Source organism: Scyliorhinus torazame, chromosome 27 (genome assembly GCF_047496885.1).
Source record: "Scyliorhinus torazame isolate Kashiwa2021f chromosome 27, sScyTor2.1, whole genome shotgun sequence".
Lineage (NCBI taxonomy): Eukaryota > Metazoa > Chordata > Chondrichthyes > Carcharhiniformes > Scyliorhinidae > Scyliorhinus > Scyliorhinus torazame.
Window position 1 is genome coordinate 7,950,505 of NC_092733.1, and position 16,301 is coordinate 7,966,805.

The 16,301-nt window shown below is 45.0% G+C and overlaps 1 protein-coding gene across 8 annotated transcripts in view; it reads left to right on the forward strand.

Moving 5' to 3' along the window:
* Positions 1 to 16,301, forward strand: part of LOC140403169 (voltage-dependent P/Q-type calcium channel subunit alpha-1A-like) — a 721,889-nt gene that overhangs the window by 682,017 nt on the left and 23,571 nt on the right. For 6 of the 8 annotated variants that reach the window (XM_072490875.1, XM_072490873.1, XM_072490878.1 and 3 more), the window contains one exon: positions 14,455 to 15,719. The exons of 1 other annotated variant lie outside the window; for it this stretch is intronic. In XM_072490875.1, the coding sequence (XP_072346976.1) occupies positions 14,455 to 15,075 (621 nt within the window). In that variant the 3' untranslated portion in view covers positions 15,076 to 15,719. Of the gene's footprint in view, positions 1 to 14,454; positions 15,720 to 16,301 lie in introns of those variants that run through there. One more of the 8 variants, XM_072490880.1, reaches the window with a different exon arrangement.

Consider the following 16,301-nt stretch of genomic DNA (forward strand, 5'->3'; position numbering starts at 1 on the left):
GCCATTCGGCCCTTCGAACCTGCACTACCATTCAATATGATCATGCCTGATAATGCAAATTCAGTATCCCACTCCCGCCTACTCTCCATACCCCTTGATCTGATCCCTTTAGCCACAAGGGCCACGTCCAGCTCCCTCGTGACAAGTATCCAATGAACTGGCCCCTCTGTTCACACCTCTCTGAGAGAAGAAGTTCTTCCTCATCTCAGTCCTGAATGGCTTACCCCTTATTCTTAGGCTGTGACCCTCTAGTTCTGGACATCCCCAAAATCGGGAACATTCTTCCCGCATCTAGCCTGTCCAGTCCCATCAGGATTTTATGTTTCTAGGAGGTCCCCTCTCATTCTTCTAAACTCCAGCGAGTACAAGCCTAGTCGATCCAGTCTTTCTTCATATGTCAGTCCTGCCATCCCAGGAATTAGTCTGGTGAACCTTCGCTGGACACCTTCAATAGCAAGAATGTCCTTCCTCAAACTAGGAGACCAAAACTGCACACAATACTCAAGGTATGGCCTCACCAAGGCCCAGTATAACTGCAGCAATTCATTCCTACTCCTATACTCAAATCCTCTTGCAATGAAGGCCAGCATGTAATTAGCTTTCCTCACCACCTGCTGTATCTGCATACCAAACTTCAGCGACTGTTCCACCAAGATACCCAGGTCTCGTTGCACTTCCCCTTTTCATAAACTGCCGCTATTCAGATAATAATCTGCCTTCCTGTTTTTGCCACCAAAGTGGATAACCTCACATTTTCCCACATAGTATTGCATTTGCCAAATATTTGCCCACTCAGCCAGCCTGTCCAAATCACCCTGCAGCCTCTTTGCATCCTCCTCACAGCTCACACTGCCACCCAGCTTAGTGCCGTCTGCAAATTTGGAGATATTGCATACAATTCCTTCGTCCAGATCATTAATGGATATTGTGAACAGCTGGGGCCCCAGCACTGACCCTTGCGGTACCCCACTAGTCACTGCCTGCCACTCTGAAAAGGACCCATTTATTCCCACTCTCTGCTTCCTGTCTGCCAACCAGTTCTCTATCCACATCAATACCATGAGGTTTAATTTTGCTCATTAATCTCTTGTGTGGGGCCTTGTCAAAAGCCTTTTGAAAGTCCAGATACACAACATCCACTGATTCACCCTTGTCCACTCTATTGGTCACATCCTCAAAAAATTCCAGAAGATTTTTCAAGTATGATTTCCCTTTAATGAATCCATGCTGACTTGGACCAATCCTGTCCCCACTTTCCAAATGCTCAATTATTTCATTCTTAATAATTGACTGCAGCATTTTCCCCACCACCAGTGTCAGGCTAACCGGTCTATAAGTCCCTGTTTTCTCTCCCTCCTTTTTTAAAACGTGGAGTTACATAGTTACATAGTTACATAGAACATAGAAAAATTCAGCACAGAACAGGCCCTTCGGCCCACGATGTTGTGCCGAACCTTTGACCTAGATTAATCATAGATTATCATAGAATTTACAGTGCAAAAGGAGGCCATTCGGCCCATTGAGTCTGCACCGGCTCTTGGAAAGAGCACCCTACCCATAGTCAACACCTCCACCCAACACTAAGGGCAATTTTGGACACTAAGGGCAATTTATCATGGCCAATCCACCTAACCTGCACATCTTTGGACTGTGGGAGGAAACCGGAGCACCCGGAGGAAACCCACGCAGACACGGGGAGGATGTGCAGACTCCACACAGACAGTGACCCAAGCCGAAATCGAACCTGGGACCCTGGAGCTGTGAAGCAATTGTGCTATCCACAATGCTACCGTGCTGCCCTTAAGAACAAATTAATCTACACTATATCATTTTACCGTAATCCATGTACCTATCCAATAGCTGCTTGAAGGTCCCTAATGTTTCCGACTCAACTACTTCCACAGGGCAGTGCATTCTATGCCCCCACTACTCTCTGGGTAAAGAACCTACCTCTGACATCCCCCCTATATCTTCCACCATTCACCTTAAATGTATGTCCCCTTGTAATGGTTTGTTCCACCCGGGGAAAAAGTCTCTGACTGTCTACTCTATCTATTCCCCTGATCATCTTATAAACCTCTATCAAGTCGCCCCTCATCCTTCTCCGTTCTAATGAGAAAAGGCCTAGCACCCTCAACCTTTCCTCGTATGACCTACTCTCCATTCCAGGCAACATCCTGGTAAATCTCCTTTGCACCTTTTCCAAAGCTTCCACATCCTTCCTAAAATGAGGCGACCAGAACTGTACACAGTACTCCAAATGTGGCCTTACCAAAGTTTTGTACAGCTGCATCATCACCTCACGGCTCTTAAATTCAATCCCTCTGTTAATGAACGCTAGCACACCATAGGCCTTCTTTACTGCTCTATCCACTTGAGTGGCAACTTTCAAAGATGTATGAACATAGACCCCAAGATCTCTCTGCTCCTCCACATTGCCAAGAACTCTACTGTTAACCCTGTATTCCGCATTCATATTTGTCCTTCCAAAATGGACAACCTCACACTTTTCAGGGTTAAACTCCATCTGCCACTTCTCAGCCCAGCTCTGCATCCTATCTATGTCTCTTTGCAGCCGACAACAGCCCTCCTCACTATCCACAACTCCACCAATCTTCGTATCATCTGAAAATTTACTGACCCACCCTTCAACTCCCTCATCCAAGTCATTAATGAAAATCACAAACAGCAGAGGACCCAGAACTGATCCCTGCGGTACGCCACTGGTAACTGGGATCCAGGCTGAATATTTGCCATCTACCACTACTCTCTGACTTCTATCAGTTAGCCAGTTCGTTATCCAACTGGCCAAATTTCCCACTATACCATGCCTCCTTACTTTCTGCAGAAGTCTACCATGGGGAACCTTATCAAATGCCTTACTAAAATCCATGTACACTACATCCACTGCTTTACCTTCATCCACATGCTTGGTCACCTCCTCAAAGAATTCAATAAGACTTGTAAGGCAAGACCTACCCCTCACAAATCCGTGCTGACTATCCCTAATCAAGCAGTGTCTTTCCAGATGCTCAGAAATCCTATCCTTCAGTACCCTTTTCATGACTTTACCTACCACCAAAGTAAGACTAACTGGCCTGTAATTCCCAGGGTTATCCCTATTCCCTTTTTTGAACAGGGGCACGACATTCGCCACTCTCCAATCCCCTGGTACCACCCCTGTTGACAGTGAGGACGAAAAGATCATTGCCAATGGCTCTACAATTTCATCTCTTGCTTCCCATAGAATCCTTGGATATATCCCGTCAGGCCTGGGGGACTTGTCTATCCTCAATTTTTTCAAAATGCCCAACACATCTTCCTTCCTAACAAGTATTTCCTCGAGCTCACCAGTCTGTTTCACACTGTCCTCTCCAACAATATGGCCCCCCTCATTTGTAAATACAGAAGAAAGGTACACCTTCAAGACCTCTCCTATCTCTTCAGACTCCATACACAATCTCCCACTACTGTCCTTGATCGGACCTACCCTCGCTCTAGTCATTCTCATATTTCTCACATATGTGTAAAAGGCCTTGGGGTTTTCCTTGATCCTACCCGCCAAAGATTGTTCATGCCCTCTCTTAGCTCTCCTAGTCCCTTTCTTCAGTTCCCTCCTGGCTATCTTGTATCCCTCCAACACCCTGTCTGAACCTTGTTTCCTCAGCCTTACATAAGTCTCCTTTTTCCTCTTAACAAGACATTCAACCTCTCTTGTCAACCATGGTTGCCTCACTCGACCATCTCTTCCCTGCCTGACAGGGACATACATATCAAGGACACGTAGTACCTGTTCCTTGAACAAGTTCCACATTTCACTTGTGTCCTTCCCTGACAGCCTATGTTCCCAACTTATGCACTTCAATTCTTGTCTGACAACATCGTATTTCCCCTTCCCCCAATTGTAAACCTTGCCCTGTTGCACGTACCTATCCCTCTCCATTACTGAAGTGAAAGTCACAGAATTGTGGTCACTATCTCCAAAATGCTCCCCCACTAGCAAATCTATCACTTACCCTGGTTCATTCCCAAGTACTATATCCAAAATTGCCCTTCCTCTGGTCGGACAATCTACATACTGTGTTAGAAAAGCTTCCTGGACACACTGCACAAACACCACCCCATCCAAACTATTTGATCTAAAGAGTTTCCACTCAATGTTTGGGAAGTTAAAGTCACCCATGACTACTACCCTGTGACTTCTGCACCTTTCCAAAGTCTGTTCCCCAATCTGTTCCTCCACATCTCTGCTACTATTGGGGGCCTATAAAAAACTCCTAACAAGGTGACTGCTCCTTTCCTATTTCTGACTTCAACCCATACTGCCTCAGTAGGCTGATACTCCTCGAACTGCCTTTCTGCAGCTGTTATACTATCTCTAATTAACAATGCCACACCCCCACCTCTTTTACCACCCTCCCTAATCTTATTGAAACATCTATAACCAGGGACCTCCAACAACCATTTCTGCCCCTCTTCTATCCAAGTTTCCGTGATGGCCACCACATCGTAGTCCCAAGTACCGATCCATGCCTTAAGTTCACCCACCTTATTCCTGATGCTTCTTGCGTTGGAAGTATACACACTTCAACCCATCTCCGTGCCTGCAAGTACTCTCCTTTGTCAGTGTTCCCTTCCCCACTGCCTCATTACACGCTTTGGCGTCCTGAATATCGGCTACCTTAGTTGCTGGACTACAAATCCGGTTCCCATTCCCCTGCCAAATTAGTTTAAACCCTCCCGAAGAGTACTAGAAAACCTCCCTCCCAAGATATTGGTGCCCCTCTGGTTCAGATGCAACCCGTCCTGCTTGTACAGGTCCCACCTTCCCCAGAATGCACTCCAATTATCCAAATACCTGAAGCCCTCCCTCCTACACCATTCCCGCAGCCACGTGTTCAGCTGCACTCTCTCCCTATTCCTAGCCTCGCTATCACGTGGCACCGGCAACAAACCAGAGATGACAACTCTGTCTGTCCTGGCTTTTAACTTCCAGCCTAACTCCCTAAACTCATTTATTACCTCCACACCCCTTTTCCTACCTATGTCGTTGGTACCAATGTGCACCACGACTTCTGGCTGCTCCCCCTCCCCCTTAAGGATCCTGAAGACACGATCCGAGACATCCCTGGCCCTGGCACCCAGGAGGCAACATACCTTCCGGGAGTCTCGCTCGCGACCACAGAATCTCCTATCTATTCCCCTAACCATTGAATCTCCTACAACTATTGCTTTTCTATTCTCCCCCCTTCCCTTCTGAGCCCCAGAGCCAGACTCAGTGCCAGAGACCTGGCCGCTAGGGCCTTCCCCCGGTAGGTCATCCCCCCCCCAAACAGCATCCAAAACGGTATACTTGTTTTGAAGGGGAACGGCCACGAGGGATCCCTGCACTGTCTGCCTGTTTTTTTTTTTCCCCTGACTGTAACCCAGCTATTCTTGTCCTGTACCTTGGGTGTGGTTACCTCCCTGTAACTCTTCTCTATCACCCCCTCTGCCTCCCGGATGATCCGAAGTTCATCCAGCTCCAGCTCCAGTTCCCTAACACGGTCTTTGAGGAGCTGGAGTTGGGTGCACTTCCCGCAGGTATAGTCAGTTACAGTGTTTAAATGTGTGTAAATGTAGGTACGTATTGTATTTCATTTGGCTATCAATGCGTGACATCATGGAGTGGTGCATTCATCAATTTCCCCTTCACCCAGTGAATTGGTGCCTCAGTGTGAGCTACCAAACGGACACATGGTGTAGGGAGGGAGGTAGGAATGTGGCTGAATGGCCATATGCTCAATTTGAAAGTCATCCATGCACCATTCTCATTGTAACTCCCAGCTGCTGACATAGTGCCACTGACTGACGTCTAGCAGCAAGTCACCAGGTTGAGTGAAGTTGCCACATGCCCTATACAGACCAGGGCACTTGTCAGAATAAAAATAGATTTCCTCTTCGTCCTCTCCCATATCGGTGCTGATTTTTGCTCCTAAGGTTCTAGATTCTCTAGAACCTCATCATTTTAGAATTTTTGAACACAGACTGAAAATGTGGAGGCTATTCAACTCTGAGTTTCATTTTCTCCTCACAGCTGTTCACATTATATACTGTCCAGCATAATTCACTGGACTGTGATCGGAACGGCCTAATTTATTCCTTTCTTAGCTCAAGAGAGACTAAGGCAAATTGCCACGTGCTCTTTCCAACGTCCTGGCTGAAGTTAGCTAACTTGGAAAACGAGGAGAGGGTTTTATTTCTTTGTGGCGGTATCAGTGTATGGCTCACTCATCGCTTCTTAACTGTGATGTGGCAGAGTCGTTACACCAACTTTAACCAAAATCCAAACAAAATTTACAGCCCAGAGATGTGAAAATCTTAACATGCTGGAGACATTTCGTAGGTTTGACAGCAGCTGTCAAGAGCACAAGATAGTTGGGACTGCAGTGTTATATTAGCTGAGACAAAGATAGCAGTTACTTTCTTGACAATGCTGAGTTTCTTGAATAATGCCAGTTCTTCAACAGTCAATTTATACAGAATATGTCAGTGAACAATTCAGAGGGGTGCATGGTTTTAGCAATCTGAACCGTAATTTAGTAGTTCGTCAGTTTAACAGTGCTTTGTAAAATAAATATGTTTATTCAAAAGTTGAATTCTACAGGAATGAATACATTGCAGGTCACTTTGAGAAGACTAGGAGCAGTTACCACCGTTGTAATTAAGCAAAGTCCATTGTCCAGTTCTAGTACATAAAGGGGCATGCTACAAGGCTGAAAGTACAAATTGAAGGAATTGGTAGACACTTGTGCAAGTTTAAACTGTTTGAGTGATGGTGGGAGGGGAGGGAGGTTAATGGGCAATAACTCACCAGTGCTTTGGATAATCACAACTCCTGACGCAGCAGCACCAATCAAGACGTCTAGTCGATGGCCTTTACCGTGCTGTACACCTGGATTGGGTTGGACTCCTGCTTCTCCGGTTTACTGCAGGATATGGCAAAACTTTACATACTATCATCACCATCAGATTGAACCCTCTTCATATGGCGTGGGGCTGAATTTTTGTTTTATGCTTTCGAACTGAATGGCTCTTCACTTGCCAAGCTAGTTTGTCTGGTACCACTGAGATATATAGGAGTGCAGTCCATGTTTCTGCTTATAAACCTATAAGCATCCCCCCGGATGTGGCCTGTGAGTGTTTAAAGCTGGCACAAGATGTAAAAGTTAGGTCATTTACTACCCAGCACTGACCTATACATTGAAAGAAATCTCATTGTATGTTTTATTTTCTTCCCCACTTTAAATCTTCCGCTGGCATACAATTCCAAGCAGCCAGGGCATGTGTACCTGAACCAACGTATCTCTGTAACTAACCACTAAGAGGTGCATAAGAGCTGTTTCCTGTGAGATCTCTCTTGGATGAGAGCTTGATATTCGCTTAGTGCCTTATTCTAAAATCACCTGAGATAGGAGAATTGTTGGGCAATGTAAATTCGTTGTTGCCTCCCATCCCTCAACCCTAATTTTAAATATTTTTCACTGCCGCTCAAACCCTTGCTTAGGACCTAATCTGAGGCTCTTCTGTTGATGGTACTCTTGGGCCGACCCAGCAAGGGGCGGCAACACAGGTGCAGGCGCTGGAGGCCATTTGGACCAAGTTAGCACATAGTTCAGAACAATCCTCCTGTTCCTCATCAAGCCATTTATATACTCATAGACACTGCCAAGATTTTTTATCTCTCTGTCCAGAAGTCCATTCCAGTTTTTAATGTGAAGAACTTTGAGATAACAAGTTCCATTTCTCTTTTTGAAACTTTGTCCACCTCCTGTTCTTACAGTTTAATTTGAAGTTGAACCTGTATTGTCTGTTATCTCCACACTTCACTTCCATTTGCAAAATCAGACTGCCTTGACATTCCCATCACTAACAGCATAAATAATGCTCACTCTATGTGGAGAAATGAAGCCACGAATTTACAGCTTCCACAAACTGTGACAGCCAGCGAATGATTTTCAAGCTGTATTACTGCACCTCTTGATTGGTGCTGCATCTGAAGCTATACAAGGGGTCCAGAGAAAGATTAATTAAAACAGCTGATTCAGGTTGAATCCCTAATCCGTGCAAAACAACTGACCCAAGCTTAGGTGGCAGCAGGGAGTTACGGTCTATCACAATATTCCAATGTCATGGAGAGCAGGAATTAACTAATGTGCCCACTGCAAATCACTATTCAGAAACCTCTCATTGGGACCGGATTCGCCTCGGCCAAAATTCCCTGTGGCATCAAAAAGCCGAGACTCGCTGTCTACTTTCTGATATGAAGAATGAGCATTTGATGGGCCGAGAGCCCCTGGTGAGCTGTACCCCAGCAGCAGTCAGTACTATCAGGAAAGGAGAGAGAGAGAGGAAAGACTAAAAAAGTACACAGCATCTTAATGGTTAAGGCATTCACGTCAGTCTTCAGGATGTAAATGGCGCCAGTGCAATCCAATATAGTCATGTGAGGATTGTGAAAATTCCCATATTCTGCCCAGATGTAAATCTACATCCTGCAGGAGGTTCTGCCGTCAGTTCCTCAGACATGTCTTCATATACCTGCCTAATATTGGGGCTTATCCTAAATCTTATACTTGTTTGTCTGTACCTTATTCGTTAATTCTGTCCTTTGTACGTGGGATTTAATTGACTAATTAATAGTGCCACAAGAGTGCCACATAGAGACGACCTGTCTGTAGGTCATCTATTTGCTCAAAATATAATTAATTAACCGAAAAGGTGGATCCACAATATCTTTTCATTTTATTCATAGCAAGTGTGTTTTTGTGATGTAGCATTAGTCTAAAGATGTGCAGGTTAGGTGGATTGGTCATGCTAAATTGCCCATAGTGTTCAAAAGGTTAGGTGGGGTTGCAGGGATAGGGTGGGGAAGTGGGCCTTGGTGGGGTGCTCGTTCGGAGGGCCGGTGTAGACTCGATGGGCCGAAAAGCCTCCTTCTGCACTGTAGGGATTCTATGATTAGCTATTGCCACTCAGTAATTGAGGAATAATTTCACACTTTTTAATTCTTCGATGCAATGTAGGATTCTGAGCACCAGAGTATCAGACGTGAAGCTTGTCTTCAGCACATCAGGGGAATACAAAGCACAGACCAAACAAATAATCTTCTCCATGATCCTGCATTGTAAACAGTTTTTAAAATAATAAATAGACAGGGGTCCATAGAAGCCCTACCTGAGGGTTAAGATGATAAAACATCTGAACTTTGGGGTTTTTTTTGGGCTTAGGTACTGATCGATGAGGAAGTTCTAAGCTTCGTTCCTTGTGTACATTGAGCAAGCTGGTCCCAATCTAGGTGGCAGTGAGGCCGTTGCAAAGAAACTGACAAAAAAGCATCTTCAGAGTTGCAAATAAGGGCCCGAGAGAGAAGAATAGCAAAAGATTCTGAGAATGGTGCATAATTGAGAAAGATAAGGCAGCATGGTAGCACAAGTGGATAGCACTGTGGCTCCATAAGGCCAGGGTTCCAGGTTCGATTCCCCACTGGATCACTGTCGGTGCGGAGTCTGCACGTTCTCCCCGTGTGTGCGTGGGTTTCCTCCGGGTGCCCCGGTTTCCTTCCACAGTCCAAAGACATGCAGGTTAGGTGGATTGGCCGTGCTAAATTGCCCTTAGTGACCAAAAGGGTAGGAGTGGTCATTGAGTTACGAGGATAGGGTGGAAGTGAGGGCATAGGTGGGTCAGTGCAGACTCGATGGGCCGAATGGCCTCCTTCTGCACTGTATGTTCTATAAAAGTGCAGTTGGAAGTAAAGTGTGAACTGAGTGTTTTTCATCGGTAGCCATTTTGCAGCAAGAAGATTAACACTCAATGGTCCGTTTCTGTAATATCCCCAATATCCGACAGGATTTTGAAATAGTGTGGCAGAGATATTTTAAAAGTTAAGGAGACTTGCGGCAAAGTATCAGCTCATGCTGAAGGAGACTGGGGATGAAAAGTGTAAGGCGATGATTTAAAAATTATATATTCATTTTTGGAATGTTGGTGTTGTTGGCTAGACCACCATTTATTGCCATCCCTAATTACCCTTGAGAAGGTGAAGATGAGGCATCTTCTTGTACTCCTGCAGTCCATATCTTCTCGGAACACCCACCATGCTGTTTAGAGAGGAAGTTCTAGAATTTTGACCCAGCGGCAATGAAAGAACGATGATATCGTTTCACGTCAGGATGGTTTGTGATCTAGAAGGGACCTTGCAGGTAGTGGTGTTTACATGCATCATCTGCCCTAGGTGGTGGAGGTCAGGGGATTGGGAAGGGCGTTGAAGAAACCTTGGAGTTTCTACATGAGGAGAGACCAGAATAAAGACAAACTCCGCAGTCTAAAAGTGTTAAAATATTGTTGATAGAATAAACTCAGAATATCACTTCACATTAAGATGGTAGGCCCAGTTGATGAAAATAAGTTGTAAACAGATATTCTTCATTGTAAGTGTGATAAATGTTTCAAATAATCTACCAGGTTGGATAGTGAAGGCAAACACATTGGAAATATTCAAAGTGTATCAGATGTTATAATGGGTGCGAGAGGATTGAGCTCCAATAGGAGTGTTTGGGTATTACAAAGAATGACGTCAATGTTACAGTTAGAATAGAGAAAAGGGCTAAGAGGAGAATGTTAGGGTTCGAGAGATATTTTGATTGTAAAGTTAGGATACTAAAGAGATGTGTTGAAATAGGATAATTAGGGTATTAGAGGGAAGATAAGCTTCAATGAGATAGCTTGGCTGCAAAAGACAAGGCTGAGGCATTTGCAACCATCTTCAGCCAGAGGTGCTGAGTGGATGATCCATCTCGGCCTCCAGCTAAGTTCCCCAGCATCACACTTTCGATTCACTCCACGTGATATCAGGAAATGGCTGAAGGCACTGGGGGCTATGGGCCCTGACAATATTCCGGCAATGGTGCTCCAGAACTTACTATGCCCCTAGCCAGGCTGTTCCAGCACAGCTACAACACTGGCATCAGGCTAAAATGTGGAGCTTACACAACAGTAACCTGCTCAATGGCGTTCAGTTTGTATTCCACCAAAGCCACTCAGCTCCCTTCTTTATTTCAGCCTTGGTTCAAACATGCACAAAAGAGTTGAACTTGAGGGGCGGTGAGTGTTGCTGCACTTCTCATCAAGGCAGCATTTGACTGAGTGTGGCATCAAGGAGCCCTAGCTAAACTGGAGTCAGTGGGAATCAGGGAGGAATGTTTGCAGTTAGATGGTTGTGATGGTTGGTCAGCTCCAGGACATCACTGCATGACTTCCTCAGGGTAGTGTCTTCGACACATCCATCTTCAGTTGCCTCATCAGTGATATTCCTTCCATCAAAAGGTGAAAAGTGTGGATGTTTTCTGATGATTACACAAAGGTCAGTACCATTCACAGCTCCTCAGGTACCGAAGCAATCTTTGCTGGTACATAGTAAGATCTGCACAATCTTCAAGCCTGGGCTGACAAGTGGCAAGTATTTTTAACCACACAAGTATCAGGCAATGACAATGTCCAACAAGAGAGAACTAACCATCTACCCTTGACATTCAATGGCATTACCATCACTGAATTCCCACATTACCAACATCCTGGAGAGTCATTATTGACCAGCCATATAAATACTAGAACAGATCAGAGGCTGGGAACTTGACTCCCCAAAGATGTCTATCATCTACAAGGTACAAGTCAGGATTATGATGGAATATTCTCTCCCCCCCCCTTACCCTCGCACAGCGGCAGCATCGTGTCCCATCTACAAAATGCACTGCAGCAACTCTCCAAGGTTGTTTTGACAGCACCTTCCAAACTGACCTCTACGATGAGAAGGACAAGGGAAGCAAGGACACGCTTGCCTCCATAACCACACACCATCCTGTCTTAGAACTAAATCACAGTTTCTTCACTGTTATAGGATCTCAATCCTGGAACTCCATTCCTAACAGCATTGTGGATGTACCTACACCACATGTACTGCAGCGGTTCACCTCCACCTTCTCGAGGGGCAATTAGGAATGGGCAATAAATGCTGATGTCGGCAATATTCCCACACACCCCAGAAAAAAAAAAGAGATCAGGTACAATCGGAGAAATACTGATCGAGGGATTATTTTTGATCAAGTGTCAGAGGAATCGCTGAGGACCCGGGTTCGGTCCCGGCCCTGGGTCACTGTCCGTGTGGAGTTTGCACATTCTCCCCGTGTCAGTGTGGGTCTCACCCCCACAACCCAAAGATGTGCAGGGTAGGTGGATGGGCCATGCTAAATTGCCCCTTAATTGGAAAAAAATAATTGGATACTCAAAAGTGTCAGAGGAATTAGCTGTGATGATAGAGTTAGGGTATTTCAGGGATAGATTGCAATGGGAGAATTGGGATTTGAAGAGATGAGTATCATTGGGAGTATTAAGATAACTAGTACGATGGGGTTGGCAGAGTTGGGATACAAGAGGGGTGAGGTTTAATGGGAGGGTTAGGGAATTTGCTTTGATGGGCAGGTTAGCACATTTCAACACGCTATGATCAGAACAAGAATCCTGCCTGATTTTCCTTCCCTCTCAACCACTGAACCTAAGACCAGCTGACTGAATATAGGTAGGAATTTAAACTGAGACCTGGTCCATACAGGGGCTGGTTTAGCACAGGGCTAAATCGCTGGCTTTGAAAGCAGTCCAAGGCAGGCCAGCAGCATGGTTCAATTCCCGTACCAACCTCCCTGAACAGGTGCTGGAATGTGGCGACTAGGGGCTTTTCATAGTAACTTCATTTGAAGCCTATTTGTGACAATAAGCGATTTTCATTTCATTTCATTCAATTCACTCGTACACTGGGCAGTACATTTACCCATTCAACTACTGGAACAAACCAGAGTTTTTAATTGCCTGCAACGTCCTCATCCCAGACTTATTTCCCCTTCTTGTTTTTAGATATCAGGCTGCACAACATCAAGAACAACAACTTCCATTTATATAGCGCCTTTAACATAGTAAATTATCGCAAGGAGTTCCACGAGAGAATTATCAAACACAATATGACACTAAGCCACATAGGAAGATGTTAGGACAGATGACTAACAACGTGGTCAAAGAAGTAGATTAGAAGGAGTGTCTCTAAGGAGGAGAGAGAGGTTGCAGGTGGGTATTCCCGAGATTAAGACTGAGGCAGCTGAAGTTATGGCTACCAATAAAAGTGATGGATGAATTGGGAGAGTGCAAAGGTTTTGGACCATTCAAGCTGAAGGAACACACAGGACGTTAGGGTGATGACAAAAAGTCAGGACTGGTTCACCCAAAGCTCTGGAGTTAATCCCCATGAAAAGGATGTTGAAGTGGACACTGTAATTGGGTATAAGATTATTCAATGTGTTTCTAAAGAGAGAAAAGGATTTGGTGAGAAAGTGGATAGATTAGGGTTGATAAACGGAAGAGGGGATTGTTGGGCCTGTCACTAAAAGGAATTATGTTTTTATCGGGTTCAATAAAGGTTTGCCTAGTTCAGGATTATAACAAGTGAATCTTAGACAGGAGAGAGAGGAAGCTCTTGGCGTTTATCAGCTTGAAATAGATTTCACAGGGAGTTTTCTTTTTGGATCTGTGCACAGATGCACTAGAAAGCAGGTTGCAATGTGGTAAATTCATACAGGTCGGAGTGCGTATCTGCTGACTGCTGTCCTCCACTACTATAAATGAAAGGAGAGTTTTGTGTGGCTTATATGTATTTTATATATATCACAGAAGGAGGCCATTCGGCTCATCAAGTCTGTGTCGTCCCCTATGTGGAACAACCCCGTGAGTTCCACTCCCTCCCGTTTGATCCGGCCTCTTCTACATTCTGATATTCTCTGCACCTGGACATACCCAGGGAAATCTCCCATAGGGTATCAGATGTAGCTGTGATTGAAAGAAGAATAAACCTTCCAGAAATGCACTCTAGGTTGATCAACATCTCAATGAGGATGATATGTTAACTTTTCAAGGGGGCAGAATTCTTCATGGTTTACCTCTTGTTAAGGGCTGACCCACGCTCGCAGGTCCAGAGGTGAGGGGGGAGAACATCAGATCTTTCCAACATGAGCCTGGGTCAGAACCCCCATAAACATTAACCCATCTTTCTCATTCCCCTACACATCTGTAGTTCCAGCATTTACTGCTTAGGTTTTGGATTTCAATCATTCGATAGACTCCAAGCTGTTTAATGTGTATGGCCTAACTTTACAGTTTTAAACCCATGTAAACTAAAAGTCATGTCTGCACTCTTTAACCCCTTGACTTACAGACATCACTTTCTCTTTTTACTTTTTTTGACTTTTTGTTCTGTGATTGTTGCTTCCCCTTTTTTCCTTTTGTTATCTCTTTGCTTTCTTCGATGTTTTTCTGTCTGTGTTTTTTCTCCTGGTTTTTTATTTTTTGATTTGCTTTGTTTCAATTTTCATGTAGGGCAGTAGTTCTGTGAGTGGGAGTCCAGTACCTTCCACTTCTGGCACCAGCACACCGAGGCGTGGACGCAGGCAACTCCCCCAGACTCCCTCCACACCTAGGCCGCATGTCACCTACTCCCCAGTGGTCCGCAAGGCCATGAATACGTCACAGCAGGGCAGGATACCAACCCCTGTGCCACGCAGATACTCGCCACCGCCCCCGGAGCATCAGAGGGGGGAGCGGCAGAGCAGCAGCAGGTCTCCCACCACGGAGAGAAGCACCATCCCCCGCAACGAATCCCCTCGACTGAATCGCCAAAGCAGCAGCCGCTGGTCCACTCCCAGCTCCCACGTATCCGAGCCTTACCTGGGGTCTCACAACGACGACTATTACTGCAGCCCTGACTATGATGTGCCAAGTGAGGAAACTCTGACCTTTGAGGCTGCCATGGCGACGAGCTCTGGAAGGTCACCCAGGACTTCTCGGGTGACGTCATCATCCGTGTCCCCCTCACGGCACGGGCGACGGGTACCCAATGGGTACTACCACAATCTCGGGGTGACGAAAACGAAAGGACCTGGCACAAGGAAAGGAATGCACGAACCCTACAGTGAAACTGATGAGGATGATTGGTGCTAGCCCCAACATTCATCTTAAATTGCCAAGCACGTCAGGGCCTCTTGGGACCCGAGGAGCTCTATCTAGCCTTCTAAAAAAAAAAGTTTGAAAAAAAAACACAAAAAAATAGGAGAAAGGAAAAAAAACCTGAAAAAAATGTTAAACTAATCTTTATTGGGTGGGAGTTTGGAGCATGTGTAAAAATAAATCAAAATGGGGGCAGAGCAAAGAAAATAAGTCTCAAATGGGTCCTTATAACAGGTTTAGCTGTCTCCAACACAAATAAGGAGAGGAAAAGAGAAGTAAACAAAATCCTAAAAGGACTTTGGAAACTATTGGGTTTCATTGATGAGTTTTATCATCCGTTACCTGTTAACATATATTGATATTGTATGGGAGAATGAAGGTTATGCAGTGCACAACATGTTCAGTCACATAAATTCATCCGAATGCCTGCGATGCTACTGACATCTCTTGAGGAATGGTCTCTAAGCGATGACAAAACAAGAAGAAGAAAAAATTAAGAAATCCACCCATGTGGAAGTTCTGTTGTTCTTGCCTCAACAGAACAGCCTATCACAGCATGGAATTCTCATGAAGCTCTCACACTATGGAAAGAGCATGTCCTGTTCAAGAACACTTTGATTTTGCATATGTACTGGGGAGGGAGGGAGTGGGCGGGAGGAGTTGGGGATGATTGGAGGGGGGGAGAGTTGCCAGATCAATAATTAACTTTTTAATTCTTGTGAGATCATTTCCATTTCACTTGTAATTCTGCTTTTTTCAAACCTGTGAAATTGAACAAGTTTGGGTGCACTTGCTCCTCATCAGGGGTTCTGGGCCGATGAGAGGAGCAGAGGATGGTCAATCACTCGGTGTAAGGCATTCAAAATTAATACCAGAACGAGCAAAAGATACCAGCACACTGCGCAAAACAAAGTGCATGTCTTTTTTTTGTGTGAAACTCTTATCTCCTGTGTCTTTGTGATTCAGTCCATTAGGATTGTTTGTAAGTTTTTCAAACTTGCATTCTTTCCCTGCATCTCTCCTTTTTAATTCAGGATTTGGTGGATTCTGCATGCTTCCCTCGGCGAATTGTCCAGGAGCTGTAGTCATTGTCAAACCCTGTGACAGTGGAGGGGAGTTGGAAGGGATGGGAATGCAAGTTTTTAGCTTGCTACAGATTCATTAAAAGCTTAATAATTGCTAATGTTTCTTTTTTTTTTTAAAGGTGGGGGGCTTAAGAC